Genomic DNA, 22831 nt, shown 5'->3' on the forward strand with positions numbered 1-22831 from the left:
CCCTTAAAATATCTAAACCATTTGAAAACCAACAGGAGACACACAAGGCTCTAGCAAAACTGAGAAGGACTCCTAAAGGGCTCACCGCCTCCGGCTCCGTGCAGACTTGAAGTGAACGAGGAGGCTTCTTTGCTTCTATTACAAGCGGCGTGGAGTGTTTGGCCCACTCACCTGGGAACTACCAGCATCCTCTGGGACAGAAGGTAGGCACCATCCCCTCGCTCCAGCGTTTTTTTTTTTTTTTTGATAGGTCTTTCTCTCTTCTTCCTGGCAGGTGCCCTCTGCCTTTGCTGCACTCCTGAGCCAGTATTAACTAGAAGGAAACTTTCACGCCTGTCTGGTGCCTGGGTTTGGTGGCTGCGCACTGGGGACACGGCTCAGTCACGTGACTGGGGGAGGATGGGGGACTTGCAGTCCTAGACACCACAGGACCGGAACAATGGCGAGACAGTCGTGTTGGGGGGACCGCCCCCAAGGCACTGCACAGACAGCTGACTGAGAGAAACCCCCAGACTTTCCTAGAAGGAGCCCGTTTGTTGGTCTCGGAGCTCTGGCCTAGGGGCACCCCTCCTGCCTCAGGGAACGGAGGCTGGTGATCCCAGCCTTTGAGCTGTGCCTCTCTGCCTCTCTCCAGTTCACCAGTATCACTGGTCTGGCGCCTCATTTTGTGGTTGCCTCCAGAGAACCTCAGATTTCCAAGAGAAACCAAGTACAAAAAAAAAAAAAGAGGTTAGAAACTGTGAACTCATTTCTTTGTACAAAGGGTGAATTTTCCTGAATGTAAATACATAATTCAAAGAAGAAAAAAAATTGAGGCAGGGTATCCTAAGTGTATTAAAATGAATTTTAATAAACTGTTTCAATCTAAGCAAGAAACTTGGGTGCCAAATATCAATGTGAAGTGACACAAAACAAACACATTATGAACATCCAAAAATCTGGATTTACAATGGGCATGTTGACAGCTTTTGAAATTAAACAGCACTCAATCACTAATTTTCTTTGAGGGTAAGATTTGTACCCTGCTGGGCTTATAATTTTGTTTTCTCTTTTTGTGCTGTTCATGTGTAAATATTGCCAATTTCATTTGACACAAAAAAGGAAAACAACTTAATTTTGTTTCTAAGCTAGTGAATGATAGACACCCTAGATGAGGCAGTGTAATATATGCTTCCTGGCAATGATATGAGGTGTGTGTGGCGGGGGTGGGGGGGGGGGGGGAAGGGAAGGGAATCAAGCCATTTCAAATGTATTTGTAACAAGGAAACAAATTTATTGATTTTAAAAGACAAGACACCATTTTGTTTTGAAAAACACAAGGAAGCTAGCCTGAGTTCAAGTCTGAAATATTCAGAAAAATCCTACTAATATCTTTAGTATGTTCCAGTCATTTGTTTAAACAACACACTAAAAGTTAATATATATTTTTATAATTATAAAAGTTCCCCAGTTATTGTACAGTACACAATACAAATCGCCCACAAACTATTATTTAGCTCCTGCCAATTTTGAGAGGACATGATATACTAAAAGATTTAGCATTTCTCACAAAAATCACATCAGGAAATACGTATTTACAAAATCAAATACATTATACAAAAAACCATCACATGTTATTCGGTAAAGATGTTTTTAAATAATTAAAAAGTTTATTCAACTGTAGTCCAAAACTGGAAAAGAACATTACATTATCTCACACATACAATCTCTACAAAAGTTGCTTACCTCATTTACATAATATATTCAGTCGATTGTAAAATAAATGTTCAAATATCTCCTAGTGTTACTATGTTTCTGTGCTTGTGGGACTGAATAATGTAATCTGCCACTTACTAAGTGAAATTTAAATGATGGCACTTAAAAAAAAATACAATATTTTAAAAAAACACAATGAAATAAGTTTTACCTAGAAGGTACGAAAGCCCTGAGTGATAGTAAAATTACTGATTGGTAAGCACTACAATTAACCTAATTAAAAGTTTACCACCCCAGGCACAAATTTCCAAGTTTTCTCAAGGCACTCACTTATAGTTTCTGTAACCAACGCATTGGTCACCACCATAGGTCCCAATTGATGATGGAGATGAGAAAAAAATTTGCTTTGGTACAAAAGATGCTTTTTAAACGAATAAAATTCAATACCTCCTTTACTGGGTCATTTAAAATTGTGTTTAGCGGGTTAAAACAAGGCAAGTATTTATTCAAAAGTATTAATTCATTGAAGGAAAAATTTACTTGGTTATCAACAGTCAATGGGAGTTTTCACTTTTTCTTTTCCTCCCCAGAATCATATCCCTCTAATAAAGACTTGTCCTCATTACTGAGCTACATAAAAACAATCCTTACCAAAGATTTCATTACTCAGGGCTTCCAATCCCAACATCATAATTCATTTAAAAAAAAACAAAGGAAAGAAGTGGAGGGGAGGGGAAAGGATCAAATACCAGAACCAAATACGAGACAAAATACATCTTTGAAAATAGGACATATTACCAATTACTTCAAACCAAAAGAAAAAAAAAAAGAAATCCTAGGCAGTCACTTTGTAAGTGGCTTTTACTATTTAAGTAAAATTGGTAAACTAAACTCAGGTCTACTGGCACATAAAATCACTAGCAGCAATGATCAAGGCATGCAAACTTAGAAGCATTTACAGTAAATCATCATGAAGAATTCAAAAGAAGAGAGTTAAATTAAAACCCTTTGAGTATTGCATGTTAACACATGAGTAATTTGCATGGTTTGACTTCCTAAACTGCCTAAAAAAAGCAACGTTTACGGCAAACTTGCACTATGCTATGGATGTCCTTTCACCAGACATCAGAATAGGTTACACTCTTTATGAGCGCCTGGCTAGCGCAGCACAAGCACATCTGCAGATGATACGGCTCTCAGGTTCCCTTGAGCAGGGGACAAAGGGGGCCCAGTGCACGCAGAGAGGCCCTTGAACAAAGTCAGCAATTGTGTAAGCACACTGGCATTTACAGATACCAGAAGCAGTAGTCATAGCATCACCTGACAGATGAGCTTAAAATCAAGTGCCATTCTATCTATATATAATTGTTTTGACAAAGTATTAAAGTTTTGGAGCATAGATAAAATTATGCCCTACATGAAATTCCCAAACAATATTTTATGAGAGATCTAACTCCAAATAACTTACCTGCCCCCATAGTTCAGCTTTTCTTTATCCACTCGTTTCTAAGGCTTCACTTACAACTGTACTTTCTAAAGCTAAATAAATGAGATCTTTTGTTCTGTTTGGGGAAAAAAAATGTAACCCTTTCTTTATCATACCTTTTAAAGGCAATCTAGGTACTTTCAATGTGCAGAGATCAGTAATGACATAGGTCTACAGGCCCATGTATTTGTCCTCCTTTTCTAGAGTCATGATGTGATGCTAGAAAAGTTGATTTTTTTTTTTTTCTGTAAACAGTACACTTCCTTAGATGGCAGTGAATATTTGGGAATAAATATATCAAGCCCTCTTGAAGAAAATTAAGAGTTGTATATAAAATGCAAGTGTTCAGCATGGAAACACTTTATCTTCCTACCCCCCCTTTAAAAAAACAGCATAATTAGACATTTGGATATAGAGTATATTTTACCGGTCTAAGTCTAAATAAATGATCTGAAAGGCTTTTGTCCCCCATTGTATATCTTACAATGCTCAAAGGGTTAATACAAGGCATTACATTAAAGGGGTTTTCTAATACTAGAACTAAGCACTGAATTAATGCTTCTATTCCAGTTTTTAAAAATCACCAAACTTGCAGAAATACTAGGATTCCATTGATTGATTTGTTCTAACCACACACATGGAGGTTGATCTGATCTAGTGACAGGCCTAATTTTCAGTAGCACTGCATGTCAACCCCTCTCCCCCATGTTCTGGTGTGATTCATACAAATCATAAATTCTAACTTTAGTTTTTTGATGATTATTATTTTTCTCACCAGGAATTTGGAGGAGGGGAGGTTATAACAAAGGTCAATTTATTGTAATATAACCACTGCCTCAAATTGTACACAAAGGTGACTTGCCAAAGTTTTTTACTTTCTACTTGTGTCCACACAAGGAGGACCAACATCACAGTGACCTACACTTTTTTTACACTAATGTTTCAAGCACAGCATTATTTTAGACATTTCAAATACATCTGAAGAATTTTTCAATTTGAAAATGCATCACAATTTGCACTTCTAGAGAGTGCGTTCATGTAAAAAGGTTCATGATTACGGTAATGAAACCATATTCAGTCCTGAATGACTTTGACAGCATTCTACAAGAACGTGTTCATTTTTACATGTCTACTACAAATCAAAGGCAGTCAATGATGCACACTACTAATTTTAGGTATGCAGTGTTAAAAATCATTTTCTAAAATTTACTTTTGTTTTTAAAGTACACCATCTAAAGAGAGGTGCATGAACCGTGCTATACAGTACAAGAAAAAGCACAAAAAGGAAAGCAGATTTCTGAAAAGGCAGTAAGACTTATACAGTCAGTCCAAACATAGTTTGGATAAGAATCCTGAAAAAGTGACCAGCCATTTGATATCCAGAGAAAAAATTTTAAATTGGGTCCTGTGTTCCAAGGAGATATTTCAGCCATTTCATCCCATTGTTCACTGGCTTTGTGAATGCAAATCTTTTGGGTATGATTCTCAAAGTGTATGTGAAGGTCAAACTATACCCATGATACTCAATACTATTACATGCAAATATCTTTTTAGAAACTTAAAAATAGCCAACATGTTCTCCTCACATTTTTCCTCACTGAAAATCTAGCACTGGGTCTATATAGATACTTTCATGACTAGTATTTTATTACAATGTCAAGAAATCTTAAGAGGTCCTTAAAACGTGTACTTTCAGTCAGCAGTAAATCTATTCTGAGAGTGTTACTGTCATAATATTATTTAGAAAAGATAATCGTCTCTGTGAATAAAAAAATGAAAAAAACCTCAATGTTTGCTCCAATTTGCTCAACTGTATAAATTATACTTTTATTTTCTAATATATTTCACAATTCAAAGTCAAAATTGTTTAAGCTGTGTGTGTCTTTCTGTGGATTACAGATAACTGGAAATAGCAGAGACCACAGATGTTATTTTATCTATTGGTCAGAACTGCCTACCCTAGTCACAAAGAATCAATGTTCCTGTGTTCATAAAAGACATTAGAATATTGTAATATTCATTGAAATGTAACAATATTTGATTCCTCTAATCTGTCCTAATTTAGAACAAACCGTGAACAACTGGAAGAAATGCTGAATCCTGGAGGGTACCCAACCCCTAAATTTCATCAATCTAAACTTGCCCATTATTTATCAGATTCCTCTCATGATACAAATATATCCAACATTAAACAATGATAATAAATACTTAAAATCATTCAAAAACAAGATGAAACCAGTAAATACATTTGGTCCAATATAGATATAATATAGTTCTGGGGGTGGTGAATGGGAAAGTGAAAAAATTCGGAAAGGAGGGTCATAATGAAGAATGATTTTTTCCTTTTTAGATTTTAGTTTTACCTGTAAACCTCTTCGAATGCACAATGAAGTAGATACACGTCTTTAATGTGTTTTCTTTGTTTGCCTTTGTGTGTGTGTGATAGTGCAAATTCATTGCCTTTTGGGGAGGAAAAAGGGGAATGATCATTTAAATGATATTTAAAGAAGGTGATGCTAGGATGCTAGTGAAGACTTTCAAATATGTGAGCTGTATGATACGAAATTTGAATCAATTTAAAAAATTATATCTAAATCATTTAAACTTAAGAAGCTTTGTTGATCTTAGTTATTTGAGTAGTCTAAGGCAATCAGGTAACAGCAGCTGAAATGTACTACGTGTTACCCAATAAGCCATTTGGTATTTTCAATTTAACAGATTAGATTGGCTCACTCTCTCCTTCCCACCCCCCACCCCCACCCTAATAAAACTGAGAAGATAAACCTCTTGAGTTTAACATAGGCCTCATTAATAATCTGTAAATCATTTTGTGCTTTCCCTTTTTTTGGCTCTGTGTATTTGTATACTATTTATTTTGCTTATTAGCTTTTTTAGAACTATTTAAATAAATGGATGTGCCTGTTACTTTTGTTAATAATTTAAGTGCTTAAAAGAACCTCACTTTTCACATAAATTAAATAGGGATGGGTGTATCCCTCTGGGATCTCCCCTTCTGACTTTGTAGCTGACTCCTGCCCACGGACACTCCCGTGTGCATGGGCACACAGACACCGAGACACACAGAGAAACACTTAGACCGAAAAGATGCACTTCAATAAGTACCTGCTTATTTTGTTAATTTTCTTAAATTATAACTAGATAAGAATGGTCTAAAACATATATGATTTCATGTAACAAAGTTGGTAATTAAAACTAGCCTGCTACTCCACAACAGCAATCTGATCCTTAATCTTTAAGCAATGTGATTTGTAATCAAGTAATCTTCAGCTCTAGGAACAAAAATAAATTCATGGTCACTCAAAGAGGGGAAGTGATTTTTGTCTTTTTGTTTTGCTTAGCTTTCCCTAAATTTCCTTTGAAGAACATGTTACCTGTCCTCACTTCGGCAATCTGAAAACGACAGGCACACCTTGTCAAATGGATTGAAAAGGAATTCACATGAACAAAATAAGCCTTACTAAACCTTAGCTTCAGTTCTGTTTTAAGGCACCATGTAATAGCCGAGGTACGATGATCCCTGATGTACATTCTTCAATGGCACTGGTCCACCCAGCCACCTATCCAAATCCTACAGAATTGGAGATAAGCAGCAGTGCGGTGTGCCAGTTACACTGCCTTCAGGTTCTGTTTAAAATTTAAATCCACGTACTTTAGAAACCAGGAAATATTTTTGAAGGAAATAACGATATGCAGGTTGCTACATTCCTTGCATTCTATAAATTTTCTTTTACAATAGCAGCACATTGAACTACTATTAGGAAAAAGACCTGGAATAAAAGAAAGTCATCCAAATGGAATGGTTTCCTGTATGTCCAGCTCAGCATAAGTAGCGTGTACACTTAAAAAAAAAAAAAAAAAGAAGTCAAGTCATTTTTTTCAGCTTCAGTATCTAACTATAACAGCCCCACTCAACAGCAGAATGCATCTGTGCAGTGGTCCCAAATACAGAATCAGTAGTCTTTAAACAGAGGAATTGGTATGCAAATAACAGTTAAAATTCAATGTTTAACGGAAGCTTGCATTAACATGGTTTAATAATTATGTACACAAATTATGTACTTATTAGCATAATCTCTTGCAATTCTGTCATTTACTCTGAACTGATAAATGCACAGCTCAATTTTTCTTCAGAGAAAAATAGATGACCTTCCCAACCCTCTAGCACTATAATAAAAATGCTTTGTATTCTCTCTCCGTACTCCAAAATGTTATCAAAATAGTGTCTTGTGGTTCTGTCCGATGAAAAGCACCTTTCAAAAGCAAATTTGATGCATCTGCTGCCAAATGTGCATGCCTCCAGTGTAAATCAAAGAAAATCATTTCTTTTGATATTTCACAGAAGTGCATCTAATTAAAAACTTACACATGAAATCATACACCAAGACTAACAATCAACAATAAAATATTTTAAGCTACAAAAATGTAAATTACTTTTTAATTATAAGAAAACAAAAACATTGACATTAAGTGTTGTAAAAATCCTTCTTGACACCCAAAACTAAGGGAAAAAAACTCATTATTAAGAGGCAAATAATTTTGTTTATGTTAAAAAAAAAAAGACCTGGCAAAATACATACACCCATTCCATTTCACAACTCCGAAAAGGTAATGTTCAGCACAGATAGTATTTGACAACAGTCGACCTTCAGGCTTATTAAAATTTCAACTTAAGCCCAATATCAACAGGGTTAATGTAAGCTGGAAAAATACACTTTAATATCCTTTAGACTGCAGTGTAGGTATTTCCTGTAGCGCTGCACTGTCTGATAGTCTGAGTACTTGTGACGATGTGCTCGCTGTGAATTGGATTCAGGAGGCTTGGCTGCACGCCACTCTCAAGAACGGGCTGCATGCAACCCACCGGAAACGCCTGGTTCAGCTCCGTTTTCTCTCTTTTGGCTTGAGGTTCTGAAGAGTCATCTAATTCCTCATCCATTTCACTTTCCACTTCACTGCCTTCATCTGCACAAACAAATAATACCAAGACTAGTACTAGAAGACAAACTGGAAAAGAGCAATCCACACGTACTTTAGAAACACTTTAATACAGCACATTAGGAAAGCAACTCCTTAGCCCTTCTTGGAGGACAAAGCTTGTGTGTTTTCCCTTTCAATGGATTCTACCTGTGTCAGCGCCCTATTCTTTCAAACACAGCAAAGGTACTTTATTCTTGACCTGTTTGTGGCTCCTACCTTTAATAGTTCTTCTAAGAAGACCTTTGGAGTTTCCTAAAGTTTTACATTAAATAGTAGCATAACTTGTGTCATTATTTTGGTACACTATGCTGGTTTGCAGGGAATGTACTGAGCTAAAAATGCTAACTTAAAAAAAAAAAAAAGGAAGCAAGAAAAAATTACAGTTTCCTCTGAAGACCTACACTAGATATAAATTTCATCTGTGCTGATGTTAACACAGATAGGAACTATGTTGATTCACAAAATAACTACAGCATATATCAGCAGGGGCTGTGTATACACCTTCTGTGCACATGAATGTTGTCGATCACAATATTAATTAGATCCTTAACTTTCCTTACAAAACATTATGAAGACTGAGGCACAGTATCAGATTTAAAACGCACAATGAATTTCCTTCCTAGCAACACTGATAGTCTCTGTTAATAGCTGGTATTCATTTCTGGAAATTAGGTGTATTAAGTAGTCACTATTACCTTCAAATTTTAATACATTCTATATTAACTAAAACATTGTTATAATGTAATACTATTTAATTTTTTCCAGCATGTGCTATTAAAATTCAAAAGCACAGCAGAGAGAGAAAATGGTCACACACAGCTTTACTACTGTGTAAGATTCTCCTTAGAGGAGTGGAGAGAATACCTCTTCATGAGTGCTAATTTTTAAACAGCTAGGGATATATTTCTGCTTAAGAAATCTTTTTATTGTAAATTCACTGGTGGTGCAGTGGTTAAGACTCTGCACTTTCACTGCTGGGGGCCTGGGTTTGATCCGTGGTTGGGGAACTAAGATCCCACAAACTGTGAAGTGCAGCTGGAAAGAAAACTCTTTTTTACTTCATCTTCAATATGTTTTATTGTTTACCCTTCCCCCACAACACAAAGCCCACATATAATTACACCAAAACCTCATTTATAAATAAAATAAATCTATACTTACTCTTAAGATATTTTTACTTTTTATGGTGACTTATATTAACAGAATTAGATCTCCATTACATTCTATGGCATGTTACATATAATGAGTGTGTAACTAGTAACTGAAAAAGTCAGTTGGACTCTTTCTAAGGGGTGTTGAGGCTAGTTTTACCCTTTGAGGGCACACCTGCATAAGTTCTGCTAATACAGCTCTCAACATAAATGGGCTCCTTGACTTTTCTCCTTTTCCTATCAACTGGTGCAAAGATGGCTCCACAGAGAAATGATGAGGAATAACAGAGCCTCCATATGTGGTTGTGCAGGTTGAACAGTGTGTGGCTGCCAGGAGCAACATCTCTGGGAATGCGGCTGCTGCTGCTAAGTCAGTCAGTCGTGTCCGACTCTGTGTGGCCCCATAGACAGCAGCCCACCAGGCTCCCCCGTCCCTGGGATTCTCCAGGCAAGAACACTGGAGTGGGTTGCCATTTCCTTCTCTAATGCATGATAGTGAAAAGTGAAAGTGAAGTCTCTCAGTCGTGTCCGGCTCTTAGCGACCCCATGGACTGCAGCCCACCAGGCTCCTTCATCCATGGGATTTTCCAGGCAAGAGTACTGGAGTGGGGTGCCATTAAAAAGGTTGATATTAGGTATATCGACTAGAAATGATATCTGTACTGCATTAAGCAATATACGGAGAAGTTCTCTTTGACGAGGCAAGATATCCTGGCTCACCTACTTTATCCAGTTACCTTTTGCCTCTGGAAAATGGACTTGATGATAACATTGCAGTTTGTCAGAAAATATCCAAAGGTCTGGAGAGCTGCAGGAGAGGACTACATTCCATAGACATTTGCTTCAATAAGAGGATCTGGTGGTTTAGATGGTAAAGAATCAGCCTGCAATGCAGGAGACCTATCGATCCCTGGGTTGATCCCTCGGTTGGGGAGATCCCCTGGAGAAGGGAATGGCTACCCATTCCAGTATTCTTGCCTGCAGAACCCCATGGATGGAGGAGCCTGGTGGGCTATAGTCCATGGGGCCCCAAAGAGTTGGACATGACTGAGCAACTAATACTTTGATTTTCATGATACTTTTGTGGTTTTATATATATAAACAAAAGTAGGTCTGGAAGGATCTCCTCATTAAATTCTTAATGTTTAAATTCAGAAGTCCCTTAGGCTTTTGACTATGAAGTTTTCATTTTCTATACTTTCTAATTCTCTGCATTATTTGAAATCTTTCTACAGAGCTAATATTACTTCCATTATCTGGACAAAATTAAATTCTCATTTTATGTCAAAAAACCCACAAAAATTTCTTAAAAGATTTCACATTCAAGCCTTAGGTTCTGAATATGCTAGTGTGGTTATGTCTCAAGAAGCGTCTAGTTGGGAGTGAATGGGACCAGCAGAGCCACCCAGGAAGGAGAGGGCAAGTCATACTGCTTCTTGGCTCCATCTCTACCAACTTTTCTGTGACTAGAAAATAGTGCCAAAATAATAAATGAGGCAGAAGTAAAAGAAAAAAAAATCATTTCAAGCAGGCAGGCAAGTGGAGAGAGGGTGGGATGCCCTGAAACAGGCAATGGGGCGAAGGACAGAACAAACTCTAGTGTTCGAGGCCACCCTGCTCCAGGTCCACTCATGAGTGACAGGGCTCTTTTGGACAGGCTACCCAGGAGCACAAAAGCCCTTTCTCTAGTTCCCGCAGACATTTTAAGCTTCTATAGAGACTAAAGATAAAATTCAAGTCTTTATAGAAAGACTTCCATAAAATTCAAGATATTCCCTAGGAACCTACTTGAAGTCGTGGTAATTTGGAACAAAAGAACGAAAACTAGGTGCTACTGAAGTTTATTAAAGACGTTGGTTCAACACTTGACAAAGAAGACTGGCTGCCAGTCAGTGTCTGGCCCAGAAGCAACATTCCTAGGACACCTCCAGGTACCCTGGGATGAAACCCCTGAATCTGAATTAGGAGGCTTTATCAGTGCATCATCAGGGTTGTCTTATGTTGGACCTGGGTTTCAACAGCTACACTTCCTGCTCTGAAATGACAAACTGGTCTCATCATTGATTTACTTTTCTGATGTTTCTTCAGTTAATCCTAAATAATATATATTTGCAGCTATTTTATAGGGGCAATTTTGTACTTCATTTTGTACTTTTCCGTTTTGCTATTATTGAGCTATTATGCATATTATTAAAATGGGAATTGAGGTGTACATGGTTGATAAATAGTGACAGGAGTTTAATGTGGGAGTGACACTGATTCATATAGGACTTTCCCGGCACATGACTGTCTCCCACCACCAGGAAGGCTCGGAGGCTGAGCGCTGAGGACCCTTGTACAGAACGCTGCAGAGAGCAGCACAGCACCTTGTGTGTAGATTTCCCACATCCTTCCTCATGCCTCAGTTTCCCCACTGGCTCTGTCCTGGAAGGGCTAATGGTATAGTTCTTCCCAGTCTTTGTACACTTTGACTCCAAAACTCAATTCCTTAAACCTCAAGATGTCTTCACTTTGTGTGTGTGTGCATTTTAAGAATGGTGTACACTTTCTGCACTGCTTACTTATTAGAAATTTTACATTAAAATAAAATCCGAGTTAGAATATTTTTTCAGGAGTGTTTGTTTCTATTCCAATCTCATTTTCCCTTGAGCCCTTCTCCTTTTACTCTGGTGTCATAGGTTGTGAGTTTCTTAAGAATTATATATTCGGTTGTCATATTAGAATGGCAATGCTAATATGAAAATTCAATAAGTATATATGTTACTCCCCCAATACTGATTGTGCTTTTATAGTAAACTTCATTGCTATCTCTGAGTTCCCTTTCTACTGAAAAGTATGAATTAGTGACTTGGGTAGGCTGAGGAATCTTTTTCTTGCCGAGTGGGCCTTGAAAAAAAATATTTGATCCAATTTTATCACTTTTTCTCCAGGACTTCGGTGAAGGCCAGAAAGAATTTCTTGTTACTTGTAATCAACTGCAGGCAAAAAGTCAAGAAGAGTTTAAACTGCATTTAAATTCAATTTTTGCACTTAATATACATAACATAAAGAAAGCATAGAACTGGAGAAATAGTGAAGTATTTCAAAAGACACAACTGTCACATTCATCAAGGATTCTATGCCATTTCTATAAAATGGAAATGTATGTGCACATATACTTTATATATGTACATATACTACATTTTCCTCTGAGAACTTCTGACTCAAAAAAAGTCCTTAAAAATGTACATTATTTTCAATTCTTACCTTTATCCAGATTTCCAGGAGACACAGCATTTAAATCACCAAACTGCAAAACAACAGTCATTTGTGCAACAGTTACTACCAGGTGGAATAAAATAATATTCTAAGAGACTGTAGTAAAAATACCACAATATGACTTTTTAAAACTCTACACTCGTGACCATTTTGATCTCTAACTACATGGGTCACCTAATTTTCCAATCAAACCTGTCGAATTTGAACAGTTTAAATTGTGTCACAATTTAGCTGTCTTAGCCTCTTCACAAAAGGATAACAATTTTCTCTGCCTTCCATGCTCCATTTTACTTTTCATTAGTTGAACTCAGCAGTGAAGAAATAGAGGCCTGGCTGACCTGGATGAAGATGGATGTGGTAGAATAAATTTGGAAACGCTCTGATGAAGCAGGATGCATCAGCTCCATCCCGTTAACTCCCAAGAGTCCACCAGGAGTCTACATTACAGAAATGTGGTCCAGCCACATATTTGAACTCTGCTTTTTGAGTTTTTATTAGTAGAAGTAAAAAACAATAGGAGCCCCAACAACCAAGAGTATTTATTTTTACAAAACCTTTGAGACTTCTTATAATTTGATCTTTTTATTTACTAAGATACAGGGTCCCAAATTAAAAAAGAAAGGCATTGTTACTAATGCAACAAAAAAAGGGCTTAAAACAACATGGAACAATTAATAATATTCAGCTTAGACTTTATTTTCTACCTTGGTTCAAAAGCTTAATGATATTTTTACAGTTAAAAAATACACTTTGAGATTCTCAGGATGAATAAAGATGGATACACTGAATAAAAAACTGAAGAGCAGAGGTAAACGAAGCTAATCAGAAAAAGCTGAAGTGAAATCTCATAGCACCTGTTTTCCAAATGGTAAACATTACTTTTTTGAAAGCTGAAGATTCAGAATAAGTCATTATTAGAAATTCAGATTTCTCAAAAAGCTTAGAAAGGGTAAGAGAAATTCTACTTACATTTGGAAGTTTGCTTATAAAAAGTTCTGTGATAGTATTTTTTTCACCTACAAAGTATGTCTACAAAGTAATAAAACTAATCTTATTTTGCAAACATACACACATTATTATTTTTTACCTAGACATGTACTGTTCTTCACAGTAGCTACCTTAGGAGCCTCCACATTTATTCCAAGTTTTATGATTCTGGAATTCCTCTTTGATAATCAATGTCAAGAGTTAGTTTATGTATCATTCAAGAAAGCCCATCTTGTTGTTTTTACATCAAACAATCACACCAAATACTCTGCATTTTCTTCACTGTGTTTGATCTAAGATGATTTTTGATTACTCATCAAAGTTAAATGCATCTCTACCACAATTCTGGATATCCAAAATAATGTGTCGTCTTGCTCTTTATTATTTCTGAACAGGTTTGGAGGCAGTTTTAAAAAACGGCATCCCACAACATTGTGAGCCATGAGGGTATTCTGGAATAAACGTGTAGCCCCCTAGGTGACTGCTTTGAAAGGGCAAGTCCTTCTGGATGCGTAACTCTCAGCACGTTTGTTTGAAAGACTGCCCCATCGCCTTACAGTTATATCCCTTGGGCAGTAAACACAAAATCATAAGTACTGTTGTTTTTAAGTTGTTCCCGTTCACATGGCTCAGAACCTTCTGCTAGTCTAAATAAACACCACAGTTTAAATTATATAGGACTTCTTGAACTAGAGAATAGAAGTACTAAAATCACAACAGGATTTTCTTTACCTATTTTTGGTATTATTTAAATATTTTAGGACTATAAATAGAGAATGCTCAAAGCTGAAATGTCAATATGTTATTTCTATTTGACACACAGAACTAGAGTTTTATTTCTTGTAAATGAGTACTTAACAACACTTAGGACCCCATACTGGAAACAAGTTGGCACTGATGAATCTAAGCATACTTCTATACCTATAAAAAGTGAACACACCATTTGTTTTTGATAAATCTTGAGAAGTTTTTTGAAACGAAATTATTCCTGCTACTGGTGATCAATAATACCATGCAAAGTGGCTAAAACCAAACTCTGGACACATCTGAAAATTTTTCTTCAAAATAAACACTGCTTTTTAGTTGCTACTTAACTGAAAATATAACATCTTAATATAAATATTTTTCTTGAAAATTTCTGCTTAATTTGAATGAATGTATCTGATTACTGGGCTTCCCTGGTGGCTCAGACAGTAAAGAATCTGTCTGCAGTGCAGGAGACTCAGGTTCCCAGGTGGCGCTAGTGGTACAGAGCCCACCTGCCAATGCAGGAAGCAAAAGAGGCACAGGTGCTTTGATCCCTGGGTTGGGAAGATCCCCTGGAGGAGGGCATGGCAACCCACACTAGTATTCTTGCTTGGAGAATCCCATGGACAAAGGAGCCTGGCAGGCTACAGTCCATAGGGTCACAAAGAGTCAGACACGACTAAAGCGATGACTTAGTATGCATGCACACAATCTGATTACTCAGGATGATAAAAACAAAAACCCAAACAACTGAAATCTCTGTGATTGTTATGCTCATTAGTAAATAAATATTTGCATACTCAATGCTGCAGGCTCATGACCACGTACTATGGGGGACAATGTACCAATAATAATAATAATCTCTGAGACACTGCCAATGCCTCTAGGTGTCTCTGGGATTAATTACAAAGTTAATCCCAGGGTAGATTTAAAATAAAAATCTTGTGAATAAGAGATTTTAATATTTCTATATAGTGCAAGGTAAAGGCTTTTATATGCATTTTATGGGTGAGGAAACAATATACACATATTAAGGAAAAAAATCACTTTAATCTTATAGGTAGACTAAGATTAGGAAAATCAGTTCATTCACTCAGGATTCAAAAAATATTTACTAAGAGCTTACTATGTGCTAGACACTCTGCCAGCCAGTTCCAGTCAGGTTAGTCTGGAAATACTCCCTCTTTATGAAGGTGAATATCAAAAGTTGCTTATGTTGGAAAGGACAGGTGGTTTAGCCAAAAATGGAGGCAGCCTGGGAAACCTTCTGGAAGGTTTTAAAAGTACAGGGTTATTAGAAAGGGAAGTCAATTGCAGGGGGAATTGGAGTGAGCAGTGGGTAAAGTAGCAGGAAGGGAAGGGAGGCAGGGAAGACTGAGGGTGGGCATAAGGAAGACAGAATCCCAGATGGGAGAGAGACACATGGACCTAAATGAGGCCAGCAGAAACCAGAAAGAGTAGAGGAGGAGAGACATGATACAGATGAAAAAATGGAGGTTGGCAAGAAGGTCCAGAGATTAGTGTAAACCTACGCTTCAAAAATCAGAAAAACTGTCACTGCTTTCTAATTTCCCTTGCTGCACAGGGGACTGGAGGGGACTGCTATTCACTGGGGTGACATCTTAACAATTCATGAAGTACTGTCATGGTTTAGTAGGTGGTTGGTTTCCTCTCAAATAAAGGGTGTCAAATATCACCTTCTCTGTGTCACTTCCTCAGAGAGCCTTTTCCTCACAACCTTACTTAAGTATCACTGCCTCACAAAACGGAGAAGGCAAGGGCACCCCACGCCAGTACTCTTGCCTGGAGAATCCCATGGACGGAGGAGCCTGGTAGGCTGCAGTCCATGGGGTCGCTAAGAGTCGGACACGACTGAGTGACTTCACTTTTCACTTTCATGCATTGGAGATGGAAATGGCAACCCACTTCAGTGATCTTGCCTGGAGAATCCCAGGGACGGGGGAGCCTGGTGGGCTGCCGTTTATGGGGTCGCACAGAGTCGGACACGACTGAAGCGACTTCGCAGCAGCAGCAGCCTCACAAAAAGAGTTTATGAACTTGGCAAGGTAAGGAGCTTAGAGTTAATCTTACAGCTATTGAAAACACATTAATCTGTTTAGCATTATATAGGAAATATGATGGTGTTAGACACCATATTTCCTATATATATAGCATCAAGTATACAATATTGAGACCAGATATTCTGACCATCAGTTTGGGAAGGGAGGGAGTTAGGGATCAGCAGGGAGAGATGGAAAGGGGGAGAAGGTCAGAGAGAGAGAATGTATGTTTCACACAAGGAGGAGAGAATATAAATTAAGGGACTTAACAGGTGCTCTGGGGTAGAAAGTATATGGCCTTGGATGTACACAGGAATTAAAATTGTCAGCCAGATAGATAAATAGGAGACATTCTAAAGCAGAGACTGAATGGGATGCAGAGAAAGCATATCTGTTATTTTTAGGAAGACAGATCTCTTAACTTAGAAACTCTTTCCTCCAGGCCTTACAAGGGGTCATAATAATGAGCATGCTCCTAGACAAGAGCAGACTGAAAAATGTGTGGTCAAGGCAGCCAGCAGGTGTCTGTTAGACCATGAGTTCACAACGAGTAGTAATGGCCAGGAAGTATAAGTGGGAGACTCGTCAGCACAGCCAGTGTGACGACAGGCAGCATCCTTGGGAGCGACCCTGAGTATGACCCTGACTTGTGGCCACGTGGCTGAGAAGTGGTTCATCACGGGACTGTGATGCACAAGCACAGGCACCAAGAGAGGAAGCAGGCTTGGCACAGGAGAACGCAGCCCACAGATTTACTCCAGAGACCACTACATGCCAGATCCAGCAGCCGTGAACTTTCCACAGGGAGGGAGGCGAGCTGTGTGTTGTAATAGCTGGAAACTGAAGCAATGCAGAGGATGCCAGCGGGCCCAGACAGCAAACTGGGGAGGCTCCATGGGAGCCCACAACACAGAGACTAGGGACAGAAGGAAGGTGTCCAAAGCCTGAGACAAAGACCTCATTCACTGGGATGCTGGAAGAGTTTATCCCATCCTGGGGAAGGAGGATTCATCAGTAATCATGACCACATCATCTGGGCAGCCAGGGAAAATCTGCAAGGTATGTTAATGTTCCATTTGGGAAAACTGTGTGTTCCTTGGCCATTTTTTTAATCTAGAAGTAGACTTTTCTATGTATTTCCAAATAGCTTTACTGAAGCCTGCAAAGATGGGTAAGATTTCTGCTAGTCTGCTTCACGCCAAGGAAAATTCTGCCAAACACTCACTGTTGGTTCTACCCTTTCAGGTTAGCTGGCTATCCTGGCAACTTGTGCTGTTGGCTACTCTATACCCAGGTAGCTTATTTCTATCATGATTCTGACTCCTCAGGGTTTTTTCCCTTCTGCACCCTAGTGACACAGTAATTTATCTGCCTTTACATGGTTTCAAAATTTCTAAGAAATTAAACAAACTACTATGAAGACTCTATACATGAACATCACCAGATGGTCAACACCGAAATCAAATTGATTATATTCTTTGCAGCCAAAGATGGAGAAGCTCTATACAGTCAGCAAAAACAAGACCGGGAACCAACTGTGGCTCAGACCATGAACTCCTTATTGCCAAATTCAGACTGAAATTGAAGAAAGTAGGTGCACTGGGACGACCCAGATGGATGGTATGGGGAGGGAGGAGGGAGGAGGGTTCAGGATGGGGAACGCATGAGAAATAAAGGAATAAAAAATTAAAAAAAGAAAAAAAAATAAATAAGTTTATTTTCTGAAAAAAAAAAAAAATGAAGAAAGTAGGGAAAACCAATAGACCATTCAGGTATGACCTAAATCAAATCCCTTATGATTATACAGTGGAAGTGAGAAATAGATTTAAGGGACTAGATCTGATAGATAGAGTGCCTGATGAACTATGGAATGAGGTTCGTGACATTGTACAGGAGACAGGGATCAAGACCATTCCCATAGAAAAGAAATGCAAAAAAGCAAAATGGCTGTCTGGGGAGGCCTTACAAATAGCTATGAAAAGAAGAGAAGCGAAAAGCAAAGGAAAAAGGAAAGATATAAACATCTGAATGCAGAGTTCCAAAGAATAGCAAGAAGAGATAAGAAAGCCTTCTTCAGCGATCAATGCAAAGAAATAGAGGAAAACAACAGAATGGGAAAGATTAGGGATCTCTTCAAGAAAATCAGACATACCAAAGGAACATTTCATGCAAAGATGAGCTCGATAAAGGACAGAAATGGTATGGACCTAACAGAAGCAGAAGATATTAAGAAGAGATGGCAAGAATACACAGAAGAACTGTACAAAAAAGATCTTCAAGACCCAGATAATCACGATGGTGTGATCACTCATCTAGAGCCAGACATCCTGGAATGTGAAGTTAAGTGGGCCTTAGAAAGCATCACTACGAACAAAGCTAGTGGAGGTGATGGAATTCCAGTTGAGCTATTCCAAATCCTGAAAGACGATGCTGTGAAAATGCTGCACTCAATATGCCAGCAAATTTGGAAAACTCAACAGTGGCCACAGGACTGGAAAAGGTCAGTTTTCATTCCAATCCCAAAGAAAGGCAATGCCAAAGAATGCTCAAACTACCGCACAATTGCACTCATCTCACACTCTAGTAAAGTAATGCTCAAAATTCTCCAAGCCAGGCTTCAGCAATATGTGAACCGTGAACTTCCTGATGTTCAAGCTGGTTTTAGAAAAGGCAGAGGAACCAGAGATCAAATTGCCAACATCCGCTGGATCATAGAAAAAGCAAGAGAGTTCCAGAAAAACATCTATTTCTCTTTTATTGACTATGCCAAAGCCTTTGACTGTGTGGATCACAATCAACTGTGGAAAATTCTGAAAGAGATGGGAATACCAGACCACCTGATCTGCCTCTTGAGAAATTTGTATGCAGGTCAGGAAGCAACAGTTAGAACTGAACATGGAACAATAGACTGGTTCCAAATAGGAAAAGGAGTTCATCAAGGCTGTATATTGTCACCCTGTTTATTTAACTTATATGCAGAGTACATCATGAGAAACGCTGGACTGGAAGAAACACAAGCTGGAATCAAGATTGCCGGGAGAAATATCAATAACCTCAGATATGCAGATGACACCACCCTTATGGCAGAAAGTGAAGAGGAACTCAAAAGCCTCTTGATGAAAGTGAAAGAGGAGAGTGAAAAAGTTGGCTTAAACCTCAACATTCAGAAAATGAAGATCATGGCATCCGGTCCCATCACTTCATGGCAAATAGATGGGGAAATAGTGGAAACACTGTCAGACTTTATTTTTCTGGGCTCCAAAATCACTGCAGATGGTGACTGCAGCCATGAAATTAAAAGACGCTTACTCCTTGGAAGGAAAGTTATGACCAACCTAGATAGCATATTCAAAAGCAGAGACATTACTTTGCCAACAAAGGTTTGTCTAGTCAAGGCTATGGTTTTTCCTGTGGTCATGTATGGATGTGAGAGTTGGACTGTGAAGAAGGTTGAGCACCGAAGAATTGATGCTTTTGAACTGTGGTGTTGGAGAAGACTCTTGAGAGTCCCTTGGACTGCAAGGAGATCCAACCAGTCCATTCTGAAGGAGATCAGCCCTGGGATTTCTTTGGAAGTAATGATGCTAAAGCTGAAACTCCAGTACTTTGGCTACCTCATGCGAAGAGTTGACTTACTGGAAAAGACTCTGATGCTGGGAGGGATTGGGGGCAAGAGGAGAAGGGGACGACAGAGGATGAGATGGCTGGATGGCATCACTGACTTGATGGACGTGAGTCTGAGTGAACTCCGGGAGTTGGTGATGGACAGGGAGGCCTGGCGTGCTGCGGTTCATGGGGTCACAAAGTGTCGGACACGACTGAGCAACTGATCTGATCTGATCTGATGTATAAAATAGATAAGTAGCATAGTAGCTCAGACAGTAAAGAATCTGCCTGCAATGCAGGAGACCTGGGTTCGACCCCTGGGTGGGGAAGATCCCCTGGAGAAGGAAATGGCAACCCACTCCAGTATTTCTGCCTCTAGGTTTCCATGGACAGAAGAGCCTGGTGGGCTACAGTCCATGTGGTTGCAAAGAGTTGGACATGACTGAGCAATTAACACTTTCACAAGAATATATTTACAGCACAGGGAAATAAAGACATTAGTTTGTAACAACTTTAAATGGGGAGTAAAATCTATAAAAAGAGTGAATCATTATTCTGTCCGTGTGAAATTAATATTGCCAAGCAATTATATTTCAAGAAAAAAACCTCTAAGAAGCACTCATGAGTGAGCAAGCAGGTAGTGAAGAAGAAGGAATACAGGCCTTAGTTGCTTTTGAGGAGAAAAGTAATTTTAAAAACAGGAACATTTAATGCTACCACTAGGTCAAACCAAGAGGGGCCTCTGTCCTGAGCCCCACATCACAGAGGGCCCTGCTTTGGCTTTCCTATGGCCGTGGCCCTTCCCAGAGCAAGGAGTCTACTGGGTCATGTGGGTGTGCCCTCCAGAGCCTGTATTTTACTCCTATCCCTCAGACCACACTTCTGTTATCTGAGATCCCAGAATTTCCTGCCTAAAACCCCAAAGTCCCCTTTCAGTCCTGTACAGGTCTCTTTCTAAGTCTACCTTTTGGAAGAAAGAACATGCTGGTGTGGGGGGTGGCGTAGGGGAAGGAGCAGCTATTTGCAAAAGACAGACAAAACCTGAACACTGGACCAAGGTGTCCACAAGCATGAGCACAGGCTCTTCACAATATAGGTAGGGAACCTAGGAGAAGAGAAGTGGTCTAGGGGACAGAGGCTGGGCCATGGCTCAGCTATGCCTATGTCACCATATTCTGATACGGAACTAGGAGGAGCCTAAGAATTTTAAATTTAAGTCTTTTTAAAGTCTTCCAAATTATTATCAAAATATATTTTTCAACCTAGATGGATAGAACAGGTTTTATTTCTAGTTTGATTCATAACTTTTAGAATATTCAGATGGAGGGTACCATAGGCCCTGCCAATGTTTGGGTGGGGCCCGGCAGTATACCCTTTATGCAAATAAAACTATAGGCTGATAAGAAAGAACCTTGGTGCTTTTAACTACAGACAGGCTCCCACTGAGGCCACCTTCACTATGTATTAGAAAACCATGGTATTAATTTATTATGTCAGAGGAGCACTTCTTATTTTGATTATGCCACTTCCCTTTTTTGAAAGTTATTAACTGGGGAGACAAAGGCGATGAGAGTGTAGAAACATGTTCTCTTTGTAACAAGAAGACTTTTACCACTAGAGTGAATCAGATTTGAAGTACTTGTAGGATTATCACACTTGGTCCATATACATGCTGAAAGTCTCTCATACTTAAATGAAAGTATATTTTAGAACAGTGATGGTGAAAAGCAGAAAACCATTCCTGTGAATTAAGGAGCTTACCCATCTCAAACAAGGACTGTTTTTTTTCTCAGGAGGACCAGCAACCACCATCTTCACCTGTGTCTGTGAGCAAAAATACCAGGAAGACAACGGGCAGGGCCAGACACATGGGCTGGGTACAGGAAGACAGAGTGTGGAAAGGAGGCCAGCAGGGGGCGCTGTCATGCTTAATCTACGCCAGGGAACCTTTTACACCTAGCTGACTCCAAGGCTGGGGCTACCAGCGAACTGTTTCTAAGCGAAGAGCCCAGAGATGGACATTGTTGAAGAGGACAGTGTGCTGAGTTTCCCTTCCTATTGTCTACACTGACCATTTTAGTTCTTGAAAAATGTCCAGAAATCTTGGATTTTGATTTTCTTCTCTTTGCCCACTTCCAAACTCTCTGGGAAAAACAAGCTCTAGTTGTAAGCACTCATGAAAACCCAACTTCATACATAGGCTCTCTGAAATACTGAAGGCATATTCTGGGGAGAGGGAGCACATCACCCTCTAGGAGCTAGTCTAGGAGCTTTATTTTCCTGATATAGAAATCCAGTATGTTCATCATGACATGAAATGAGACATTCTGTTAGCTGGTATTCTATCGTTTTTTCTACTTCCTACCATGAATGAGGGCTTCCCTTGTGGCTCAGCTGGTAAAGAATCGCCTGTGATACGGGAAACCTGGGTTTGATCCCTGGGTTGGGAAGATCCCCTGGAGAAGGGAAAGGCTACCCACTCCAGTATTCAGGCCTAAAAAAATTCCATGGACTGTATATATAGTTCATGGAGTTGCAAAGAGTCAGACATAACTGAGCAACTTTCACTTCACCACGAATGAAGGATTGATGCTGAAACTGAAGCTTTAATACTTAGGCCACCTGATGCAAAGAGCCCACTCACTGGAAAAGGCCTGTGGCTTGGAAAGATTGAGGGCAGGAGGAAAAGGGGATGACAGAGAATGAGATGGATTGGATAGCATCAGTGACTCGATGGACATGAGTTTCAGCAAATGCCAGGAGATGGTGAGGGACAGGGAAGCCTGGCACGCCGCAGTCCATGGGGCTGCAAAGAGTTGGATTGTGACTTAGTGCTTGAACGA

At 39.1% G+C, this 22831-nt stretch overlaps 1 protein-coding gene across 4 annotated transcripts in view; it reads right to left on the minus strand.

The window, feature by feature from the left end:
* Positions 1–1268: 1268 nt before the first annotated feature.
* Positions 1269–22831, minus strand: part of RFX3 (regulatory factor X3) — a 337712-nt gene continuing 316149 nt past the window's right edge. For 3 of the 4 annotated variants that reach the window (XM_005896759.2, XM_070375833.1, XM_005896758.2), the window contains 2 exons: positions 12577–12619; positions 1269–8164 (listed from right to left, as the gene is read on the minus strand). In XM_005896759.2, the coding sequence (XP_005896821.1) occupies positions 7926–8164; positions 12577–12619 (282 nt within the window). In that variant the 3' untranslated portion in view covers positions 1269–7925. Of the gene's footprint in view, positions 8165–9314; positions 12306–12576; positions 12620–22831 lie in introns of those variants that run through there. The other variant, XM_070375834.1, reaches the window with a different exon arrangement.

Source organism: Bos mutus, chromosome 8 (genome assembly GCF_027580195.1).
Source record: "Bos mutus isolate GX-2022 chromosome 8, NWIPB_WYAK_1.1, whole genome shotgun sequence".
NCBI lineage: Eukaryota > Metazoa > Chordata > Mammalia > Artiodactyla > Bovidae > Bos > Bos mutus.